General features: G+C 37.3%; 1 protein-coding gene across 4 annotated transcripts in view; it reads right to left on the bottom strand.

The window, feature by feature from the left end:
* The window catches only part of UNC80 (unc-80 homolog, NALCN channel complex subunit), a 227255-nt gene that overhangs the window by 175654 nt on the left and 26303 nt on the right, over window positions 1-25298 (bottom strand). For all 4 annotated transcript variants that reach the window (XM_045034431.1, XM_023259652.2, XM_011285519.4 and 1 more), the window contains exons 8-13: window positions 7580-7841; window positions 6316-6450; window positions 3927-4143; window positions 3153-3293; window positions 1852-2120; window positions 390-767 (exon numbers count right to left, since the gene is read on the bottom strand). In XM_045034431.1, the coding sequence (XP_044890366.1) occupies window positions 390-767; window positions 1852-2120; window positions 3153-3293; window positions 3927-4143; window positions 6316-6450; window positions 7580-7841 (1402 nt within the window). The remainder of the gene's footprint in view (window positions 1-389; window positions 768-1851; window positions 2121-3152; window positions 3294-3926; window positions 4144-6315; window positions 6451-7579; window positions 7842-25298) is intronic.

Below are 25298 nucleotides of genomic sequence, written 5' to 3'. Positions count from 1 at the left end.
GTGATATTTTGCTATGGTAGTCTGAGAAGAAAACATTGCTCAATTAGGTCAGACCCTGAAAAACTAGAAAGAGACAATCGTTGGTGGCAGACTGAGAATTATGGTAATGTAGATACTCTCTTGCAGAAATGACATGACCAGGGAATTAGCTCTAACACTGCTTGAATTGGTCTTTGAATTGACAATACAATTTCTGAACTTAGAATACAGTTTCGTGTAACTGTTTCTACTGATGCCTGGTGAAAACTCAATGAAGAGATTTCTAGTTTTAGTGACTTTCTTGTTTTAGTGACTAATTGTGATTGAGTCAACTAATTGCTGGCAAGCAGGCACTGGAAAGAAATTAGGGGCAACATTTCATGAGAACACAGAAGGTGGTTCATTCATACCTTCTCTTGGTTCTTCTCATTCTTCTCATAAGGTCCACCTCCACCTCCTCCACCTCCTCCTCCATCACCTCCATCACCTCCATCACCTCTTCCTCCTCCACCTCCTCCTTCTTCTCCTCCACCATCTCCAGCTCCACTAACCGAAGGGCCCCCGAATCCACAGGGTGAACTTCCAGATACTCCTTTGAACTGGAAAGTTCCCTCACTTGCTCTTTTTTCCATAGCCTCGTTTTCCTTGTTTTCACTCTTCTTTCTGTTCTTTTCTACACAAGGCACCACACCAAGCTGAAGCAAGCATTCCACAATGTTTAGTGCCACATCACAGATACGAGAACTGATGTCATGGTTAAGGACAAGATAAACAGCCTTCAGAACAACCTGGGGGGAAGACAAAGATAAACAGAGGATGATTAATTTACATGAACTACCTACACCTTCGTACACAGATTTGCTTATTATGTTTAATCATTTCCTTTAGGCTGTTCTAAGCACTTAAGCATAAATAATTCAGTTAATTCTCAGATGTTCCTATCTACATTGTATTGGGACCTTGTGTATGTGTTTAACGTAACGTATAAGTCACCCAAAGAATTAAAAATGTCTGTGTGAAAAAAATGTCTGTATTATCTCACATTAAGTATTCCAAAACTTGCCATCATATAGACAGTTAATAGGGGTACTGAAAAACAGTGATTAATGGGGCAGACATTTTTTGTCCAAATGGAAACTTGCTCAACTGATTTTTTACACCAAAGTGCTTTAATCCTCTGCCTTTCACTTTATGTCAATAGTGGATAAAGAACAATAATTTCCATATCTCCATAATAGGGGAACATTTATGTATTCACAATTATATCATTATTTACACTTCAATTTTAAATGCAAAATATTTGCATGTTTAAATTATGTCCTTTCATTGATTTTAATATTTTAAATTATTTGCTGATCCAGTTCCCTAATGTGAAATAAAACATTTTGTGAAATATAATTGTAAAATATAACAACCCTTTCATTTGGTAATAACTATAATCGAGACAGGCATTCCTGAGAATGCAAGTTTAAATCTTTTAATGGACTTCTATTCATTTTCCCTTGCTATGTGGGAGGTTTGGAATCATGTTGCTTATATAAGAAAAGAAAATAAACTGAGAACTTTTTATAAAGGACTTAGCACACACACATTTATGTATATTTATATATACATATTCAGGATTCGCTAATTCTTTTGGATTATAAAAATATTCTGAGATCAGATCACACCTGATGTAATTCTTGGAAAAAAGGGGGAAAGATACATCTATGATGGTTGACATATTTGTGAAATTTTGTATATGGGTAGCTTTTTCATTTTAAGATTTAACATTTCTAAGAATCTATATACCCATTTTACCCAGCCTTATAAAAACTGGATCAAAGAGCCATTATCTTCCAAGCTTTGGTAAGAAAAATTCTTTCTTCTTACAGAAAGATCAAGCATGCCATTCTTGTGGACAAAGTTATTGGTCCCATCGATATGTTCCGTGTCCTCTAAGTAGCTGTAGTTTATGCAGGAGTCTGTGAGGCTTCGAGGCAGATTTGCACATGCCAAGGGTTCATGTGGCATCTCTGGGATAGGCACCTGGTTGCAGAGCTTCCTCATATGCTCACTGAAAAAGTCTGCATAGCCTACGTTGAATGATGCCAATGTGGTATTGAAGGTTGCAACTGTAATAGTGGAGATCTGGGATTGCACTAATAAAAAGAAAGCAATGTCTTAGTTTTCCCCATATTAACTTGCCACACTATCATGTCAGACAGTTTTATTATCATGACAACAATCACAGCTGAAGCTTTTGTAGATATTTGACTTATAGTCTCAAAGCTATTCTCAATTCTCATGGAATTGCCTCAAGTGTTAAGGCCATGTAATATCCGAATGAAGGTTATAGAAAATATGACTTCCAACTGGCTTCCTTAAGACTCAGGCTAGAATTTAACTTTTGTTTAACAGGTGGATTTTGCCCACTATTAAATGGCAGATCCTACTGATAAAGTTAAACTAGTTTAGTTGAAGTATTTCTCCCCAAGTTTGTGGCTGGTAAAATATTTGGTTTTATCTAGCATATTTAAGGAACAAACAAGAAGGATTCTTTTTTTTTTTTTTTTTTTTTTTTTTTTTTTTTTGCTTAAAAGTAATAGAACATAAATTTGTGGTGGTAACTAACTGGTATCATCAAATACTTGAAATATACCCCTGGGAAAAGAGAGCTCAAATTATGCTCATAGGTTAAGAGTACAGATTAAGAACCCATTTTAGATTCCACCCAGACACACATGTTTTCTCCACACAAAGCACATAAGGCACTTATTTAAAATCGTAGCTGTCTGAGGAAGGAATCGATGGCCCTGGAAGGCAGTGACTTTCTTCACATTGAAAGTGGACAAGTCCTTTAGAGGGACATCATACAGGGTGTCCAAGTAATGCATATAATTGTCTTCCAAGTCTCTTCTAGCCCTGTGGGTCTATGACCTTTTGAAAACAAATATGCATGGCTTGCTTTCCCTCTGAGACGCATGGTGCTTGCAGTATGCCATCGAGTAGCTTTGTTACTAAGGAAATCCTAACAACGGCTCACTAGTAAATTACCAAGCAATGTAATACATGAATGCAAAATTTCAAAAAGTGTAAGGAACCAGATTACAATGAAAATGAAACATGGAGTAAAAACAGGAAACAGGAAAAGGAACCTGAACTCCCGCCTGCAGGTGCGCCTTCCGACCCACCTTCCTTGACAGTGTTTTCTCCATGGCTGTTGGAGTGATCTGGCTGGTCACTCACCAGGGTGTGATGGGAGTGTGAGTGCCTGGCACTCAGGCTCTCCATCTCCGTGGCTGCATCCGAACTGCCCCGCCGGGTAAATTTCCCTGAGATGGACGAGAGCACCACAAGAGGGTTTGAAAATGGAAGATCCTCTGCCAAGATGTTGTTTTACCAAAGGATGGCAGTGAGAGTAAAGGGACATTGGGAAGTGTATGAGGCACAGTCAGATATTAGGAATGAGACTAGTCCTGGGGATAGTCAGGGTCAAGATGATTCATGAAGCTGCCTGTCATAAGATCAGCCCCAATCCAAGCCAAATGTCAGAAACCATATGTGGAGTTCCAGCTAGCTTCTGGCTCCTGATTTTGAGCTGGCTTTCTGAATATGTCATTCAGAAAGAAAAAAGAATCTTTTTCTTTTCTTTACATTTCCCTTTTCTAATATCCAAATTAAAGTCTGCCTTTGGATTCACAATGAAGTTAATGCACAAGACCCTTTAAGGCCATATTTCCACATCTAGAGTATGTAAGAAATAGGGCCATTACCTAATTATACAGGGTTTTTCCATATTTAATTAAATTACCTGCATTCCTTTGGTACTAGGAAGCTAGCATCTGGGCCCACATTTCTTGACTAAACTGTTCAAGAAAGATGCAGATTTGCCCGGGAGCCCTAGATCCAGATTTCTAAACAGGTCACTCAAGCTCTGCCCTACTTTGGAAAGTCCTTGTGGTCACCTAAAATGGTGGTTTGCCAGCCTCCTTTTTCAATGCCTCGCCTGTCTTCTCCAAGCCCAGGGAAACTTCCGAAGGAGAATGTGCTTCGGGTGGGGAACACATCCAAGTGGTCTTCATGAAGCAGGAATGGCACTCCCATTCTTCGAGGCCTCCTCTTTCCTGTGTGGTGGAATGGGATGGAGCCTTTCCTCTCTCGGTCTTCTTTGCGGCTCTTGAACTATGAGGATGAGAGGTTAAGGGTTAGGCACAGGGCAAAGGAAAAGTGATAGTTTGCTTCCCAAAGGGCTCTACAATCTACAGTAAATTACAGGAATGTTCCAGGAAGAAGAGACTCAGAAAGTCACTGAGTATCATCCGATAGAGATGGGTGACATTTCCACAATGCATTGAAAGAGTGAAAGAAACAAAGCAAAAGACAACATATCCCTTGGGTCTTTCTGCTTGGTTGGCTTGTACCTGGACCAGCAGCATCAGGATCAACTGGGAAACTGTTATAAGTACAAATTCTCAGGTTCATACTACATCAGAAACATAGAAGATAAGACCTAGTGATGTGGGTTTTGATAAGTCTTGTAGGTAATTATGATACATGCTAAAATTTGAGGACCACTGACGTAGAGTATAGGATCCCTAAGTCACCACTTAGATCAGCCAGTATTTTCTGTTCCATTTTTCAGGATTGAGATCAACGGTTCTGGCCAGACAACTTCAAATGTGTGCCACTGTTCATAAGGAGAGTTAAAAAAGACAGCATGAATTGGTATAAACCCATTATTCCTACCAAACAATAAGAGCTCAGAATTCTTGGGAAGCATTTAAAATATACCAATGTCTGGGCCTAACCTTCAGCAATTATGACCTAATTGGCTTGAGTTCAGGCCTGGGCACATGAATTTTTAATGGCTCCCCAGAGATTCTCATGTGCAGTCAGTACTGAAAACTTATTCCCCTGATGATCAATGTTTTTAGAAAAACTATAGCCATTGCCTATTATTGTATTAACAATGAAGTAGACATGACTGCTTGCTTAGCAACACTCTGAGCTTATAGATAAGTTAATAATAAATGTTCTGTCTTCCATGAACACAATTGAACTGATTATTTTGAAAATTGGAAAATAAAGCTACTGCACATACATTATTCTATACATATTATTTTCTATCTCATTAGCTCCATATACTTACAAAAAGAGAGGTGGAAGGATGGATTCATAAGAGCATGAACTATTTAGCTTGAACACCTAGTTTTGAGTTTTGACTCAAGCTTTCATGGACTACCCAAATTTCTAAGGCTCGGTTCCTTCCTTTCTTTTTTGAAAATAGTCAACATTTATTGAATACTTACAAAGTGCCAGGCACAGTAAGGACCTTAATGTGAATTATCTTACTTAATCCTCATAACCTTTTGAGGTAAGTATATTATATACCCAAATTTCAAATGAAGAAACTGATACACAGTATCACACAGGTTGACAGTGGCAGAGTGAGAATTTGAACTCTCATTAGCTAACCCCCAAGTGCACACTCGTCCTTTAATTTCTCATCTTTAGAATTCTAGTGGATGGTTAAAAAATGCTTATTGAATGGAAACCTATGCTATGACTTATAACAAGTTGTGAAGGTAGAAAATCTAGTGATCTGCTGTAAGGATTTGCTACTTTATTAAGAGTTTGGTTTGTTTGTTGTCTTTAAAATGGAGATGACTTCAAGAATAAATGTTCCAGGATGATTAAATCACTCTAAGAACTTTAGTAAGACTCAGTTTCTTAGGTGCAAAATGTGATAAATGAGGATCTCATTGGATTAAATGAGAACCAGTTATATAAAATGCTTGATGAGGGGCGCCTGGGTAGCTCAGTTGGTTAAGCGTCCGACTTCGGCTCAGGTCATGATCTCACGGTCCGTGGGTTCAAGCCCCGCATCAGGCTCTGTGCTGACAGCTTAGAGCCTGGAGCCTGCTTCCGATTCTGTGTCTCCCTCTCTCTCTGACCCTCCCCCGTTCATGCTCTGTCTCTCTCTTTCTCAAAAATAAATAAACATTAAAAAAAAAATTAAAAAAAATAAAATGCTTGATGAAATGAGATGAATCATAGAAACCTAAGTTGCCATCATGGCTACCACGACTACCTCCACCACCCCACTACTAAAAGCCCTCTATACATGTCATCAGGATTAAGCTTGGTAGCATTTAGAATGGCAAACATTCCTAAACACAGAGGGACTTACACAAGGTCATGCTGTAAGCCATGTTATAACTGGGGGCTGACCTCTCTTCTCAAGGTTCCGTTCCCAGCCCACCTTATTCTGCAGCATGATCAGAAGTACCTCATGTCATGCTGATTTGTATTTCAATCACCAAAATATCAAAGAGCATAAGTGATTTGACTCACCTTCTTAAAAATGTTCATGCCAAGGTCTGAAGAAAGATCTGGAACTGCAGATCTACGTAAATTAGTCAACGAAACCTTAGAAAATGCCTCAGGGCTAAGAGATTTTTCCTCTTCATTACACTTCATGGTGAGATCCTTAACAGAAAATAAAGGTAGACTTCATGATCAGAGTTTAGGGCTTTAAAGACTTTTCTTATTGACAAGAAAATTGACATTTTCTATGTCTTATTTTTATGAGGGGTAAGTCTTTTGTTTTGATATCTATGAAGTATTTAACTTGTGCGTCCAGACTTTTAGAATCCATATCCTGCTACTGAGGAGAAACATCATATATTTTGTAACTTCTGTTTGGAGTTTTCAACGGTGAGACATGAGGATCCAGATTCAGGAAAGCTAAGAAAATAGGGAGGAGACAAGTATCTCATTTTTATTTATTAAAAAAAGTTTTTCTGTTTAATGATTCACCAAAGGAGATTTTTGCTTTGAGCAGAGTCATCTACTACTAAAACGGAGTATCTCCCCCTTTATACTCTTAGATTGTTCATGTTTATTTTCAGAATATGTAGACTTTTTCAGACATAGCCAATTCATATTTAAGTAAACCAAACAAACCAGTAAACTGGAACACACTGCAAATTACACCTTTTTTCTCTACATATTCAACATACATGGTATCAATGAGAAAGAGGGAAAGAAAAAGTGTTTAAGTTGCTATTAACACATTTATTTTCCAAAAAGTGATTTTCAGGGGGATGTCATCAAATCGGCATACAGTTTATTTTTTTCAAACATCTATAATGAAGAGCAAGACTATATATCGAAAAGCAATTATTTCTAATTATGATATTAGGGTGCTGAAAAATTCTGAGCTATGCAAAAAGTTAAACCATGTTCCACATAACGTGAATGTCACATTTCATGATACCAGTAATTAACAGTTATATGTGAGAGCTATCTATTAACTAGTACTTCAGGTAGCTGGAAGGCCCAATTTCCCATTATTCTGGATCATCAGAGTCTTAACTCTAGATTAGTGTGTACAAGAGGCATTTAGATACCATTTTTTTTGAACAGTAAATTCAATACTAAAAAGAAGCAAAAGGGTCTAGTAAAAGATAGAAGGGAAAGGGCAATTTCATTAGAGTAAGCCACCAACAAAATAGTCAGCACTGGAATAAATAAGAGATGGATGAATGGAAGAAAAAGAGAATCTGTTATGGCCAAAATTGGTGATTCAAAAGACAATGGACTGAGTTTCTCTTACTTGGGTTTTGTGGGTGTTCACTAGTGAGGGAGCTGCTGCTACCATCGAGCTGCTCCTGGGTCTGGGCAGGAGAGGAATATCTGGTTCTGGGGGCTTTTCTGGCTTCTCTTCCAACATGTGCCGCAGCCTTTGTAGATAGTACATCAGAGACCACTGAGTACCTTCCTCAGACCAATGAGGCTGGAGTAGGCAGCGAAGAACAGCAACGTCAAAGTAAGTGGCATAGCGGGACCTTTGGCATGGAGGTATCACGAGAGAGGCTCTGTTTCCAAGGACAGAAAGAAGACGATTATATTGGAAGCCAAACATTCCAAGGGGTGACACAACATGGCTTATAGGTCTTCTTTTCTCATTTGTTTCCTTATTTATTCACTTAACTTTTGTCTGGTTTGCTCTAATATCCTCCCAACTAGTCTTACTAATTTCACTTTTGCTAGATACTTCTGGAAGTAGAGAGGTTGGAAAGAGTTTTGAAAGATAGGTTGGACTTAGCTAGGCAAAGTTGAGGATGAGGCAGGAGGGTAGATCAGCATTTCAGTCAGGGGGGACAATGCCTACAAAAGTATGGAGCTAAAAAAAATCATGAGTTTTGGGTAGGTGGAGGAGAATAAGTAATTGGTATAGTTGGTGAGTTATTTGGGTGATGGGCAATGAGGAGAGTCTATAGAAAGAGATGAGATTCAGATTGAGGATTATACTATGCTACCAGGTTTTTTTTTCCTTATAGAAATGGGAATATTTGTGTACTTTATTGGGCTATTTTAATATCAATTGTGATAATAGTATGTAAAAAAAACCAAGAAAACTGCAAAGTACTAAACAAGCAAAAGTTATGTTATGAAGAAAATTTTCAAAATTTTCAAAATTTTGAAAACATTTCGAAAGTTATAAAGCTATATGTTCATATAAATAGCAAAACTAATTTTTAAAAATCTCAAGGTTCTGAAATTCTGTTATTCAATTTAAACACATGCGATAGTCATGATTTAGTGTTCAATTTAATTACGCTATAAGGTAAGTTTATTTAATTACTCAGTAGAATACATCATCTTAGGTATCTTAGGGGATGTGAAGATAAGTAAGTTTAACTTCTTAGTCTTGAGGAACAGATTCCAGTGAATGGCAGACAATAAATGATAAATTATAAACTTAGAAATTCTGGAATCCAAAATGGAACCTTAAAACTAAAATGTAAACTTAACCCCCAAGCACAGTTTCTTCCTGAGTTAGGTGATGCAAAAGGGAAATTTTTGTACCCTACTACAAACTAGCACGGGTGTGTAGTGTAGCACTACTCACACATGAAGAGCTTCAGCAAAAAATGTAGCCACTGAGAAGTGAGGAGAAATTTTCCTAAACTTCCCAGACCTATATTTTTGAACTAAAGGTTATGGCTCATTATTGGTTCAAGAAATTAATTCAAAAGTATATGACTACTCTTGAAATGTTAACTAGAATAAAAACTATTAGAATGCAACAAATGGAATAAGGATTTGTATGTTTAGCGAAACTTGTTTCACTTCACACATTGTCATTAGTCTTGACATAAAATGGATTTCTTACCATGAATTGTAGTAAAAAGTTCAAATATACAAACCCAAACAAGGTCTGGTGCCCTGGGGGACAGTTTCATAGTCTTTGCACTTCCCGAAAGGACACATAGCTCTTGGCTATTTTTACTTTCATTAGTACCATTGTCTGGTGTGTTGAGGGACAACTGCCTACATACACAGTGGTTTTGAATGTCAATGGTGTCTTGTAGTCTAATCTTGAGTATTTTGATTGATAAATAGCAAACTAAATATGAGTTAAAACTTAACCACAATAAGGTACTACAATACTAATTATTTAACTGAGTTGGCAGTCATATAAAGAGAAGCTTTCTACAATCAGCTAAGTTCCCATATATGTTATGTTAGAGTTCATCCTTTTTCTAGGGAGCTAGAATACTCTTTGAGCATCAACTGCATGTCAGCTTTCAATCCATTGGAAAGTGCCATAGATTCTCCTTCCAACCACTTCTCATCAGCTCTGCAGACACCAACATCTTACATTAGGCTTATTGTAATTACTTCCTACTAGTCTCATTGCTTCTCTAGTTCCTCCTCTCCTCTCCTCAAACCCTTCCAATAGATCTTCAAATCATCCTTAAAATAAAATGCAAATTTCTTATAGTAGTCAACATGGCATGCATAATCTGTCTGTGTGTATGAATCCAACCTCATTATCATGATTGCCCTGCTGTACCAATTATTTATTTGCTGCCTCTTTGCTCCAAAGTCATCTTTTTTTCTTGCTCTGTGAAAATGGATCTGGCCCTTTAAATATTTTCCCATTGATTTCTGGCATGACCTTTGGCTTTGCCAGTAGAGGAAATGGAAAAGCTGCTGCAGGAAGAAAGAATTTTGCTTTCTAGCCCTGGTGTACTTTCTCAGCACATTCCTGCAATGTGTGTACAGCTTATCCAGTACCAGTCTCCTGTGATGTTTGTGGGTTGTCTAGTGCTAAGCTCCTGCAGTGGCACATGACTCCTGCAGCATGGGTATTTTTTCTAGCACCAAGCTTCTATAGCACTCATACCTTTTCCTTTGCTCGGCTCCTATAGTGTCCAATAGCCAGTAGCACCCAGCGGCCAACAGCAACCACGGCCCTTCCCTTTAGAAGTTCTGTAGCAGAATGCCTCTACTAACACACCTTCCCATGAACAGCATTCCCTAGAAACCCAGAAAGTTGGATTTCTGACAAGTTCCAGGGGGCACATTTCCAACAAGTTCCCCTGGTGCAGTACCATAGTGATTTCTCTGCCATCCAGTAAGGCATAACTTTGTCCTCCGTAAGAGGGTCAGAATCTCAATCCTGAGGAGAAAAAGGTCTCTGCTTGGTGTTAGCCTAATGCCTAAAGCTGGTGATTGCTCCATTATATATGCTATTCCTATATTCTTTAGAGTTCTCCTTATTTATTAGCCAGTCCCTCACTACTCCAATACTCTAATCCTGATATACTTAATAATTCCCTATATTAAACTTGCCCTGTTCAAATTACTCTTTGGTTTCTCTCTTCTGATTGGACCAATCCTGATACATCTGGTAGCTGTGCTTCAGCCACATTGGCCTTCTTACTACTCTTGAATACATCAAGCTTGTGCTGGCTTCAGAGTTTTTTTCCATGTGGAAATTTCTACCCTCAATGCCTAGGCTTTACCTGGGCTCGGTTCTAATGTCATAGCCTCAGAGAGGTCTTCTTCAACCACTATGTAGAGTGGCCTCCCTATGCCACCATTCACCTCTTTACCTTGTTCTAATTTGCTTCATAGTATGTAGCATAACTTGAAATTATACTGTTTACTTCATTAGTGCCTCTCTCCATTTAGTTGAATGAATTAATAAATTTTAGAAGTGGGCTCAAGACAGAGATGGAGAAATCAAAGGATTTTGTACATACAAGCAAAACACATTTTGAAAATGGAAAGAAAAAAAAGAAACCCATCCAAAATCACAGCAAATAGGTAAATGCCAAGGGTTGAGGAGAAAATGATGAGGAATAAAACTGACAATATAACTTAGTATGTTCAAATGTAAAGAAAATTTGACCCAACAAGCTGAAAATAAACATCTATTCCAAAATATAGTGGACGGAAATGTCAATTTAATACCAACTGGTATCAGTAGTAGGTAGGAAGTATCTAGCTTTCAATATAAATTTGATCATCATTCTATATGACTTGAAAAAACGACCACTACCAGGGTAAACTAGGAAAGATTGCACGAGCTCTATCACATTTTAGCCTGAAATATCACCCCCTTTACTAAAACCGAATGATAATAAAGGAAATGAGGGCACTTGGAGACCACCACAAACAATACTGTAGAACAGCTGGGGTTTTTTTGTTTGTTTAAGCCTTAATAAACAGAGACAAACTGTTCTTATTAGGATAAATTCTCAATATTTTAAAGATTTGCATCCCTGCCCCTAACAATCTATTAGTTTAATGTAATTCTCTTTTGTGTTCTAAGCCCAATTTCAATGTGTATGGGGGGGGGGTGGGGAGGAGCTTCCACCCCATAAACAATTTTCTGTACACCAACTGGGTCCATTCTCTGTCAACTGAATTCTGACACCTATTTACCTAGAGATAGTATCAGATTCCACAGGTTAAGAATTCAGTCCTGCACGACTGCTCTCTCTTCCACTTCCAACACCAGCCACAAGCCCCGGTGTCACCTGTGCTTGTAACCAAATGGCCACAGACTGGAGGATCCTATGACCTGCCCCCCTCCCCCATCTCCCACTCCTGAACTTCAGATTCCAGTTGCAAGTCTAGATTGTTACCTGTACCTCTTATTGACAGGTTCTAAATCAGAAGTTCCCATGATCCCCTATTTGGGTTCAATTAATTTTCTACAGTGGCTCACAGAACTCAGGAAACCCATTTACTCACTAGACTATCAATTTATTATAAAAGGATACAACTCAGGAACAGCCAGACAGAAGAGATGCTTAGGGCAAGGTATGGGGAAGGGGCATGGACATCCATGTTCTCTCTGGGTGCACTGCACCTCTCTGTGTTCACCAGTCCAGAAACTCTGTGAGCCCTGTCCTTTTTGGGCATTTTTTTGAGGCTTCATTACATAAGACATAATTGACTAAATCATTAGCCATTGGCAACTGATTCAAAGTCCTCCCCTTCGTGGAGGTCAGGAGCAGAACTGAAAGTTTCAACCCTCTAATCGCATGGTTAGTTCTCGTGGCAACCAGCCCCAGTCTTAGGTGCAGTCCAACTGTCACCTCATTAACAACAAATATTACCTGTGTTGCTCTTATCATTCAGGAAATTCTAAGGGTTTTAGGAGCTCAGTGACAGAAACAGGGACTAAGGCCAAATATGTATTTCTTATATAAGAACTCATAGTGTCATAAATTCTGAACCAAATTCCAAAGGAATTCATCTTTTATAAATCAATAAAGCTGTTCTGAAATTTAACTGGTTGAATGATTACAAAGTTGAGTGTAATCAAGAAAGATTTAAAAGGAAGTATAAAGAGTGTAAGTTGTCAGATACTAATGTATGTTTTACAACAATAATATTTAGCCAAGTAGTGCTGATTTAGGAACAGACAGGAGTTCAGTGGTATAGAATATGGAGTTACAAAAGATTCAAATATTTATAAGAATCTAGTCTATCAGAAAGGTCATGCATTACATTAGTACAAAGCATACATTAGTCAAAAAATAATATTGGCACAACTGACTTATTCAGAAAACGATAACTTAGCATGTCTTAAATTGGCATATTTTATTCACCAAATAAAATCAAGATAGAATAAGACTTAAATGTAAAAATAGGGGTTCAGTTGGTTAAGCATCCAACTTCAGGTCATGATCTCGCTGTTTGTGAGTTCCACGATTCTGTGTCTCCCTCTCTCTCTGTCCCTTCCCTGCTTGCTCTCTGTCTCTTTCTCAAATAATAAACATTTAAAAAATTTTAAAAAATAAAAATAAAAACACACTTCGAAATAACCCGAGTCAAATAAAAAGTTATTATGAGAATTTTTAATATATTACAGGGAATAATGATTCTATACATGAAAACTTGTGAGATATAGCTAATGCAGAATTAGAGGAATATTTCGAGCTTTAAATGCTTCTACCAGGACAAAGGATATAAAAATAATGAGAGAAGCATCTACATTAAAAAATATTTTAAAAAGTTTAAACTGATTAAAAAATAATAAAAACCTGAATAGTAGGGAAAAAAAAGAACATAAGATAGAAGCACGTATTAATAAAATATACAACAAAGGTAGATAGGATTAACTAAACCAAATGTTATTTCCTTGACAAAACTAATAAAAATTAAACAAGAAATATAGTAAAAGGTGTGATCAAAATACTATCACTGAAAATGCAGACATACCTAGATATAGTGATGATTTTAGAAAAAGGGAAGACATTATAAACATTATGATTAAAAATTTGAATACCTAGATAGACACATTTATCCAGCCAAACTGATTTGAGAAGAAATAAAAACCTCAATAGACCCACAACCTTTAAAAGCTGAATTGTGGGAAACAAAATTTATTTTAAAAATTCACCAAGCCCAGAAGATTTTCAGCCAAATTCCATTAATCATTAGGGAAACAGGTATCTCCACTTTCATACAAAGTGTTCCAAAGACAGAAAAGAAGGAAACATTCTTCTCATGGGGCCAAGATAACCTTGGTACTGGGAAACAAAACAAGTACAGCATAGGCAAGGAAAATCATAAGCTGTGCTCATTTATGAGCACTGATGTAAAAAATACATAAAATGTTAACAAACTATACCCAGCATTGTACACATTGGTTTTTTCCTGGGAATTTAAGGATTGTGTATTATCAGAAAATCTAGTAAAGTAATTCACCACCTAAAAAGATTACAGAAGAACACATCCACATGATTTTCTCAATGGATGCAGAAAAACCTATAAAATTTATGATCAGTTTCTTAAAGTCAATAATAAAAATTATAAAAGAACTGTAATAATAAAAAGAGCTACACTAATAAGATTTTGTTACTGAATCAGGCAGAATGATACAACAGAATTAAGAGCCCAAAACCATACCCTCACACATGTGCAAATCTGATGTTCAACAGAGATTAAGTTACAAATCTGCAGGAAAAGTATTATTTAAGAAATGGTGAGGGAAAAATTATTTATGTGGAAAAAACATACCCATATTTCATACCACCATAGTAAAAACAAACAAAAAAGCCAACTTGACATGGACTGAGACACAAAGCAAAACAAAAGAAAGAGAAAAAAATATTTATGACCTAAGGTATGAAAGGATTTCTAAAGAAAACAGCCCAAGCTACTTTGAAAGAATATTGATGTTTGACTATATTCACATTTAAAATTTCTATTAAAAAATAAAGTGAAAGTTTACAAAGTATAAAAGATGATTACAACATATTAGTCTAGAAAGAATTACTATGCTCACCGATAAAGAATGCTCATAAATCAGGAAGAAAGACACACAGGTCAAATGTGCAAAGGGTATGGAAGGAAATTTCACCAAAAAGGAAATCTAAAGAGAGACTAAACAGAGAGAGGTACTCCATTAATAATCAAGGAAACAGGCTTAGTGACAATCAGAATCCATCAGATTTGTAAGAATACAGAAGCCTGAAGATGGGAAGTATTGGTGGGGGGGGGGGTGACTAAGAAACACTATAACTGCTGGCTAACACAGAGTGCAATTAGTTGATATCTAGTAAATTTTAATTGTCATTATCCTAAGATCCAGATATTCCATTCCTGAGGGAAACTTTATCGTAGGGAATCTCTTGCCCATGTACACAAGGAGACAGTACACAACTGTTTATGGCAGCCATTCTGTTATAGTAAAACACTAGAGAACATCCTGAAAGTCAGCCAAGGGAGAAGGGCAAATAAATGCTGACATGTATTTACCAAATACTATTTACATGTTATATGATGTGACAGGCTAGGGTGCTTGTAATGTTCTATTTTATCTGCATGGTAATTACTGTATTCACTTGTGAAAAGACATAAAACAGAACACTTAGGTGTTGCATTCTTTTCTCCATGTTTCCTTAGAGAACATTAGCTAAGATCTTGGATTTTATCAGTGTGGAATAAAAATCCACTATTCATATCTCTATATGTAAGTAGATCTAAATATACACCATATATAATACATTTTATATAAATTATATATTATATACACATATACTTATGTATAACATCATACACTTATACATAACAAATATACAATGTATAATTTGAATACTTATATATGTTAAATATGTATATATGTGTATATGTACGTAAAGGTATATATGTTTTTTGCATAAATTAGCCTCATTATCTCCCAGATGATGTGTTATGTCTGTCCTTTCAAAGTATTTTGTCATATAACTTTTCATTATATAATCATTTTAATAAAAAGACTGAGTCTCAGAATTTTATGAGTTGCCAAGGTTTCACAAGAAGCCTGTGGGCTAGATTCAAAATGAAGGTTCCCATCTCTGTCAGGAAATCTTTTATTTGCTTTCAGCCCCTACTTCCAACCCCATTCACTGTCCATCCTTCTCTACCTCCCTGTCCTGGAAGTTTGATCTGTACACACTCTACCAACAGGTCCCCAGCCTCTGGCTCCTGACTGAATTTGACAAAGGGAAGCTCTCACAGGAGAAGGAAAGCACAAGGACAATGGCATCTTCCCCAAGACCCCTTCCTCCCAGAGGTTAGCCTAGGGCTGGCTCTGTGACCTTGGGCTGACCTAGGCTATTGGTGGTCACAGCTCTTGTTACTCCCTCCAGAACTTCTCCCTCTGTTGCCCCTCTGGGCCCAGAGCCGATTGTCTTTCTGGAGTATGGGCATGGACTTGTGGCCTCCCTACATCCTGTCCAACCTTTGTAGATAACTCGTGCTGTAATCTTTTCTCAAATTAACCAGTGTGCCACTTGTTTCTTCCTGAGATTACAGGAGGAAACTGATTACGTCCTCAAGCCCAGCTTGAGGGAAAGAAACAACCTTGATTCTCATTTCTATCATTTTCTTAAGAGGCTTTCAATGTTTTTCCTGCCACTCCTCACCTCCACTTCTCTTTCTTTTTAAATTTTTTTTTTCAACGTTTATTTATTTTTGGGACAGAGAGAGACAGAGCATGAACGGGGGAGGGGCAAGAGAGGGAGACACAGAATCGGAAACAGGCTCCAGGCCATCAGCCCAGAGCCTGACGCGGGGCTCGAACTCACGGACCGCGAGATCGTGACCTGGCTGAAGTCGGACGCTTAACCGACGGCGCCACCCAGGCGCCCCTCCACTTCTCTTTCTTAAAAAAGCATGGATTAGCCCACTCCTCTCAGCCTGTCCTTTATACCTAGAAGAATAGACGTTTCCCGCCAATGCTATAGTCTTGGATTTATAAGGAAAAGACAAAGTATGAGGCTGGCTGGCAACCAGCTGGGTAATTCTAGGTCATCAAGCATTTGTGACAATGATTGGGCTTATTATAAAAGCCTGTGAAAACTATTGTTTTCTTGGCTAGGTTGCTGTGATTAAGGGAGATATTACTAGTTCAACAGAATTATTTTCCCCCATTGGACTAGCTATCTTTACCCTTTACTTCTTGCCCCATACCTCACTGTCCCCAAAAGTGTCTACTCTGTAAATGAGATTAGGCAGCTCCAAAAATTATTTCAAATTCCTGGAGCAGTGTTCCATATACTGAAGTGTCAGTGGACAACTTCTCTGAGAATCCCAAGTGGATAGGGAGAAGAAAGGTTGTTAAAAATGCACATTCCCAGGTCCTACCCCAGACTTACTAAACCAGAATTGCTGGAGATTGAGCTCAGGAATCTTCATTTTAGATAATATCTCCAGGCAATTCTTAAACACTCTTAACAAGCTTAGAGGACAATTGCCTTAGAGAAACATGCAATGCATGACTTTTGTACTGATAGGCCAACATCCAAAACAATTCCTATATGGAAACACTAACTGGAATGATATGTTGACAGTTTTGTCCCTAAGGGTGTCAGATGACTAAATTTATGTCTTTCTCTACCTACAATATTTATTTGATAAAAGTAATTATTAACTATACCATGGAGTCCCATGGTCATTAACTACTTCCTGACAAATCATGTCAGTTCAGCTAAGGATGGACTGCATGACAGCAAGAGTCCACCAACAAGGCTGTGATCTGAGACTGAAAGTGAGTCTTTAAGGTAATAAAAATTTGTTAAGTAAATTCACATCTCAATTGCTTAACATTTAAAGAGACTCCATTTGAAACAACAATGAGGAACATTCTGTAGCAAATATTTATGATCCAAAGTACCTTCATTTGAGGTGTTATTCAAGCACGAGTTTATTTGTCTTAAAGTGTGAGCTATACTGGAGTGAGTAGTCAATAAAAAGCAAGAATCATCAATAAATGTTTAATTTCACTTATGACAGCATTATCAGACAATCGTCTTGTCACTAAACAACCAGTAAAAGTCATTTTAATTAGCAATCTAATTAATACATGAGAGAAAAACTTACATAACCGGAAAAAGATGGTTTGGGGGCTATCATTGTGTGATATGGTAGAAATGTTCTTACTAACTAATATTCTATTGTTCTGTAAGTTATTTTGTAGAAAAAAATGAAGATTTTATAAAAGTATGAAAACAACTTTTATTCTAAATGCTATATAATAAACAAAGAGAATGCTATAAAAATAACAAAGAGAATTATACATACAAAAAATTAATGGTGTTTAAATATTGCTGATGAGCTCATCGATGATATTTACTTAAAAATTTTTCCTATACCTTTAAATTTTTTCTATAATTAGCATATAATTCTTTTATATGCATAAAATAAATAATACACTATGATCAAAAAAGGCTGTCAAAAAGCTAAGAATTTCTTTTATATATATTCCGTGTAACTATGGCTTCAGGAAACCAAGTTATTATTAATTAGAGTTGGGGGATGCTAGTAGAGAACATCAAGGCAGAAAAACACTCTGGAAATAATAATCTGTGGAGGCAGAGAATTGTAGAAATCAGTTTTGACTGTATACAGTATTTAACAAAGCAGAAATTAAGTCTGTGCATATGGTAATTGAAGATGAAATCTCACATTGATTTAAAAAAAAAACTAGCTACCTGCTCACTGATTGCAGAGTTCAGGGAAGAGTGATGTTCTGTTCTGTCAAGGTCAGGGCAAAAGAGATGATGAATTGTATTTGTTTGATCCGAGCAGACAGCTTTTGTTTCTAAGCTATTTGCATTGCTTTATTATTAAAGTTCTCTTCATTTCTGATTAATACATGAACTCTTCCAACAAAGACATATTAACATTAGCATTTTCTGAAAGGTCTACCTTATGCATCATTTCCATGGTAACCAGCCACTGCAGTTAGGCAGAGAGAAGACCTAATTCATTCTTTTAAAGTGCCACTGATTCATGTCTAATTCACATATGTGAGTGTGGGTGTGCTGTGGGTGACTGTGTGTATGCGTCAAGAAATGCATATGCATATAGATGCTTGAGTGTGGTATCTCAGAGAATGGAAAAAACAACATTCTTCCACAAACAGGAAACCTTGAACTTTGCAGTTTGTCAAAGAAATATCACATGCTATTTATATTTGCAAATTTCTAATGCATACCATGGCTGAAAAAAATATGTAAGAAATGTAAGCTCCTAGATATTTTAAGACCTCAAGATTTCACCCTGATATTGTTTTTAATAATTTTTAAAAGTCAGGCCAAAGTATTTGAGGTAAGAAATTACTTACACTTAACCTTTTTGGAAATTGTGTAGAACAGAATTAGTGAAGGAGGAATATGAGAATACTCAATAATGAAGAAAATGTACAGATATAGTTGTAATAATTACCTATAAAATTATGGTAACATTATCATCATCATTGTTGTAGCCAGCCTCCAAAATAGGCTCTGATAATTCCTGCTTCTTGGTATTCACACCCTCCTGTGGTCCCTTCTCTATACCAGTGTTGGCATGATCCACAGCATATAGAAATGACGGCATGTCACTTTAGAGATTAGGTTGAAAGACACCGAAGCACTGATCTTGGTTGTTCCCTCTCTTTATGCGATAATTTGTTTTCAGGGAAGCTAGCTAGCATGTCATGAGCAGCCCTATGGAGAGGTCCAGATGCTGCAGAACTGAAGCTTCTAGTCAACAGCCATCTGAGTGATCTTGAAAGCAGACTCTCAAACCCAGTCGAACTTCTGGATGATGGCAGCCCTAGGCAAAATCTTGACAGACCCTGAGCTGCAACACCTTAGCTAAGCTCTTTCTGGATTCATGACCCTCAGAAACTATGTCAGATGATAAATGTTTTTTGTTTTAAGCTATTGAGAAATTGGGGTAATTTGTTATAAAGCAATTGATAGAGAATACAGACTTGAATACCAAGATAACATCCTAAATTTTGGAAATGGTTTTGGGATCAGGCAGTAGCAGAGACTGTAAAGGCTTTGAAGAGTGTGTTAAAAAATAAAAGCATAAATTGCCTTGCACAAATTACTACTGGAAATCCTGAACTTTAAGGAGTCTGTTGGAGCCCTTTAAGGGCTTAAAGGGAAGTAAGGAACATGACACTGAAAAGAGGAAGAAGAAGGATCCTTGTTATATAGTGGCAAAAGCTGCCTGCTGTGTTGTGGAAAGTTAAAGAAACAGGCTTAAGAGCATAGATGATCTAATTAAAACTTCCAAATAAAGTGTTGAAGGTGTCTTCTGATGTCTTCTTGCTGCTTATAGAAGATTGAAAGATATGACCTAACTGAAGAACTGTTAAAGACTAAAGACCTAGGACTTGATGATTCTGAAAACGTTCAGCCTCTCCAGATGGGAAGTAATGCTAAAATTAAGAAATGACTTCTGAGCAAACATCTAATCTAGGGCATTTCTGGAAAAACATGGTCTAAAGATAAAGTCAAGGGCGAAGCTGTAAAATCTTTTTAGGCCTTCAGAATGATCTAAGGTCTCGCCTCTGAATATTATTCCATGAGACAAAAGGCCAACTCAAGGTTTTGAAAGTGTGATTCACATGTAAAAAAGTAGGGGGGGGGGGGTTTCAAAGAAACTTAAGGGTGTTGTTTTTCAACCTTCTTCCAAGTTAGAGAAAGGATTACCTTAAAGAGACTTGTCTATTCTACTGGGGCCCAATAAGATTCACTTTGGACTGCCAAAGTTTTTAAAGAATTTTATGTAACAAAAACACTGCCAAAGCAGTATAGAATTAAAAGAGGCTTTATACCCCCCAAATTTTACTGGCAGGAACCAAGCTGAGAAAACTACTCAGCTGTAAATACATCTGTCTTTCTTAAAAAAGTGAAAGTTGACCTAGAGCATGGAATCAATAGCCCAGAGGGTGGAGCTAAGAGCCATGGGCAAGAATAGGACTGAGATCTAATCAAGAATTTTCCAATATTTGTCCAGCTTGATTACAGACTTGCTATGGACCAGTGCCTCCTATGTTCTCCTTTTGAATAGGCATGTTCACAACAGTTATCATGTGCCTATTCCACCATTGTATTTGGGTGTTTTAGGTACAGACAACTTATCTCTTTAGTTCACAGATGCATGGATTGAAAAGAACTATAATTAAGGAATTGGCTTAAATCGTACACATGAGGTAACTTATTTGCAACTAGATCTGATTTTGATGATGAGATCTGGACTTTGACTTGATCTTGTAATTGGATGAGATTTTGGCAATCTTGGTGAGAGCAAATTTTTTTGCATGTGGAAGAGGTGGAAATCACTAGGGACCAGAGGCAAACTATGGTAGCAGATTCTAAGATCTCTCCATTGGTCATGCTTTGTACAGTTTTTTTCTAAAATATGTTCTGTTGGTCTGTGTGAATATGACAGAAATAGTGGTATATTACTCCTGAAATTAGTTATAAAAGACCTCTCTCCACCCCCCGCCCCCATCTCTCTCTCTCTCTCTCTCTCTCTCTCTCTCTCTCTCTCTCTCTCTCTCACACACACACACACACACACACACCATTCATTTTGTGCCAAGTCATCTGCCATATTGTGAACAGCCTTATGGAAGGGCATCTGAATCTGAGGCATCTGGGCAAAAGCCACCAGAGTGATCTTAGAAGCATATCCTCCAATTCAATCATGCCTTCAGATGACTGTAGTCCCAGACATCTTAAATGTAACCTCATAAGAGACTCTGAGCCAAAAAAGACTGCAGCAAAGCTGGTGGTCTGGATATATAACCCTCAGAAACTGTGAGATAATATATGTTTGCTGTTTTAAGTCACTCAACCTCAGAGTAATTTGTTATGCAACAACAGATAACTGATACACTGGTTTAACTCCAATGGGGTTTCTTGGTAAGTCTATAAAAGATGCAGACATATGAAAATCACATATCTGGTCCTATATTTACTAATTTCTGAGTTAGTAGAAATAAAGGACAAATTAGAGGGCCATGGAAGAGAAGCCAAAGAAAATATATGGAAAGGTTTAGACCTACCTCTTTATGAGATAAGAGAGAAGATTGTGGACCATGGAGTTGGTTAGAATGGGCCCAAATCTAGCTTTTCCAATTCCTGTGTATGTTCTTGGGGGAACCATTTAATCTTTTTTTGCTTCAGTTCCTCATCTTTAAAAGAGGAATAAGGTCTTTTCATGGATGTTATAAAAATTAAGCTCTTTCACTTATTCAGTACACTTCACTGAAGGTCGTGTACCAGGTACTAAAGAGAGGAAGGAGTGGAAGAGACTTGGTCTTTTCTCTTGTGTGTGGATTTTACAGTCTAGTGGAGGAGATAACTATTAGACAAATTGTCACACAACTATTTATATCATGTTTGCTACTCATGCTGTAAGAGAAAACATGGAGTTCTGTGAAAGTGTTAAACATCTGCCAAAGCCTCTCTAGGGAGTAAAGAAATCATATTTAGATTGAGTCTTAAAGGAAGAGGAATTGGTTAAGTGAAGATAGATGGAAGAACGATGCAGACAGATGGAATAACATACTCCAAATCTCAGAGCTAAGGGGAAGTTTGAAAGTCTAAAAAAAGGTTGAAGTTTAGTCACTGAGGTGTGGGTAGCAGTATAATGTCACACTAGAGAACTGGACAGCAGCCAAATGATGCGCAGGGCTTGAGGGGTACCTCAAGGATTTTGAATTTTATCTTGATAGCAACGGATAGCATTAAAAGAATTCAAGAGTAGAAGTGTCATGATTTGTTCTTTTATTTTTACTCTGTATGTTCTATATTGGATGGTGGCAAGATTGAATCACAGGAGGTGAATCAGTAGGCTAATGAAGTACTCCAGGCACAGGGAAATGAGTGGCTTGAATGATGGTGGTGGCCTTGGAGATACACGGAAGTAAGAAGATTCAAATATTTTTATATAAACTTTTTATCCGCTTTCCTTATCTCACAAATTTAATCACCATTCATGCAACTGCTCAAGCCAAAATCTTCAGTTATGCTTGACTCCTTTCTTTTTCTCACTCCCCAAATCCAGTCATGTCAGCTTTACCCTGTAACTGAATCCCAGTTTCAGTCTCATCTCAGCCTTTCCACCTATACTACTACCACCTTGACCAAGGCATATACTATCTCACCTGGGCCATTGCAACAGTCCCCTAACTAGTCTCTAAGTCCACTTTTGCCTCCCAAGTCTATTTTCCATGAACTCTCTGAAATGGTCTTTAAAACATGCAATTTGGTTAATGTCACTCCACTGTTCCAACAACTCCCGTGTTTTTTCATCACGCCTGGAACAGAACCAAACTTCCTAACATGGCCTTTTGGCTCCCATGTGATCAGACCCCTCACAACCTCTCTGACCTGCGTTGTACCCTCTTGCTCAGTGCTACTGCCTGTTCACACTGCCTTATTGATGTTCCCAAAACATGCTGAGTTTATTACCATTTCAGAACCTTTGGATGTGTTCCTTCTGCCTACATTGCTCTTCTCAGATCTTCCTGAGATTGTCTCTTTTATATCATTCAAGTCTCAATGAAAAAGAACCCACCTCTCATCCTTTTACTTTGCTTTTGTTTCATAGTCTTAAAGAAGTCTACAAGTAATTTTACTCAATTACTCTTTTATCTACCTTTATTTTTTTAATTTTATTTTTTTTACGTTTATTTATTTTTGAGACAGAGAGAGACAGAGCATGAATGGGGGAGGGTCAGAGAGAGAAGGAGACACAGAATCCGAAGCAGGCTCCAGGCTCTGCGCTGTTAGCACAGAGCCCAACACGGGGCTCGAACTCACAGACCGCGAGATCATGACCTGAGCCGAAGTCAGAACTTCAACCAACTGAGCCACCCAGGTGCCCCATTATCTGTCTACCTTTAAAGAAGTCAGCTCTTTAAGGACAAAACTTTGATGCTGCTACAACCTATGTCTAACATATACTTAGAAGATATGGATTGGAAGAACAAATACTGTTGAAATACGTGTATCACCCAAACAAATCTACAAATGTAATGCAATATCTACCAAAATGCTAACACCATTTTTCACAGAACTAGAAAAAATAATCCTAAAAATTTGTATGGAAAAACAAAAGACCCTAACTAGCAAAGCAGTCATGAAAAAGAACAAAGCTGGGGTATCACAATCCCAGATTTCAAGATATCCTTCCAAGCTATAGTAATGCAAACAATATGGTAGTGGCAAAAAAATAAATAAATAGATCAACAGAACAAAATAGCTCAGAAATAAACCCATGCTTACATGGTTAATTAGTCTATGATGAAAGGCAAGAATATACAATGGGGAAAAGACAGTCTCTTTAACAAATGTTGCAGGGAAAACTGATACCTACATGCAAAAGAATGAAACTGGACCACTTCCTTACACCATACACAAAAAAAATCTCAAAATGGATTAGGAACCTAAACGTGAGACCTGAAGTCATGAAATTCCTAGAAGAAAACATAGGCAGTAATTTCTCTGACACTGGCCATCACAACATTTGTGAAGATGTCTCCTGAGGCAATGGAAGCAAAAGCAAAATTTAACTGTTGGGACTTCACCAAAGTAAAAGGGTTTTATACAGAGAAGGAAACCATTAGCAAAACAAAAAGGCAACCTACTGAATGGAAGAAGACATATGCAAATGATATAGACAATAAAGCGTTAATATCCAAAATGTATAAAGAATGTATACAACTCAATACCCCCCAAAACCTAATCTGATTAAAAATGAGCAAAGTATCTATATAGACACATTTTCCAAAGAAGACATCATACAGATAGCTAATAAACACATGAAAAGATGCCCAACATCACTCACCATAAGGGAAATGCAAATTAAAACCACAATGAGAAATCACTTTACATTTGTCTGAATGGCTAAAGTGAAAAAGACAAGAAATAACAAGTGTTGACAAGGATGTGGGGGAAAAATGAGCCCTTGTGCTCTGTTGGTGGGAATGCAGATTGGTACAGCCATTGTGGAAAACAGTATGAAGGTTCCTCAAAAAATTAAAAATAGAATTACAGGGATCCAGTAATTCCATATCGAGTATTTAACCCAAAGAAAATGAAAACACTAATTTGAAAAGATACGTGCATCCCTATGTCTATTGCAGCATTATTTACAATAGCCAAGATATGGAAGCAACCCAAGTGTCCCTCCATAGATGGATGAATGAATAAAGAAGATGTGGCATATATATACAATGGAATATTAGCTATGAAGAATAATGAAATCTTGCCACTTGGAACAACATGAATAGACCTAGAAGGTATAATGCTAAGTGAAATAAGTCAGAGAAAGACAAATATCATATAGGATTTCACATTTCACACATATTTGGAATTTAAGAAACAAAACAAGTGAACAAAGAAAAAAAGACCAAAAAACCTAAACTCTTAAATACAGATAACTGGTAGTTGCCAGAGGGGAGGTGGGTAGGGGAGGGATGAAATAGGTGAAGGGGATTAAGAGTACATTTATCTTGAGCATTGAGAAATGTATAGAATTGTTGAATCATTATATTGTATACTTAAAATGAAGTCTGTAACCAAAGCAACTACCTTTTCCCTAAATCTGATTTAATTATGCCCTTGACAACTTTGTTAGTGAGTTATTGTTGTTATCAAATAAAATGGAAGCCTTGGGGTGTGTGTGTGTGTGTGTGTGTGTGTGTGTGTGTGTGTGTGTGTGTAAGATTCATAATAGCGACTTTT

Source organism: Felis catus, chromosome C1 (assembly GCF_018350175.1).
Source record: "Felis catus isolate Fca126 chromosome C1, F.catus_Fca126_mat1.0, whole genome shotgun sequence".
In the NCBI taxonomy this organism is placed as follows: Eukaryota; Metazoa; Chordata; class Mammalia; order Carnivora; family Felidae; genus Felis; species Felis catus.
This window is presented reverse-complemented; position numbering and strand designations above follow the sequence as displayed.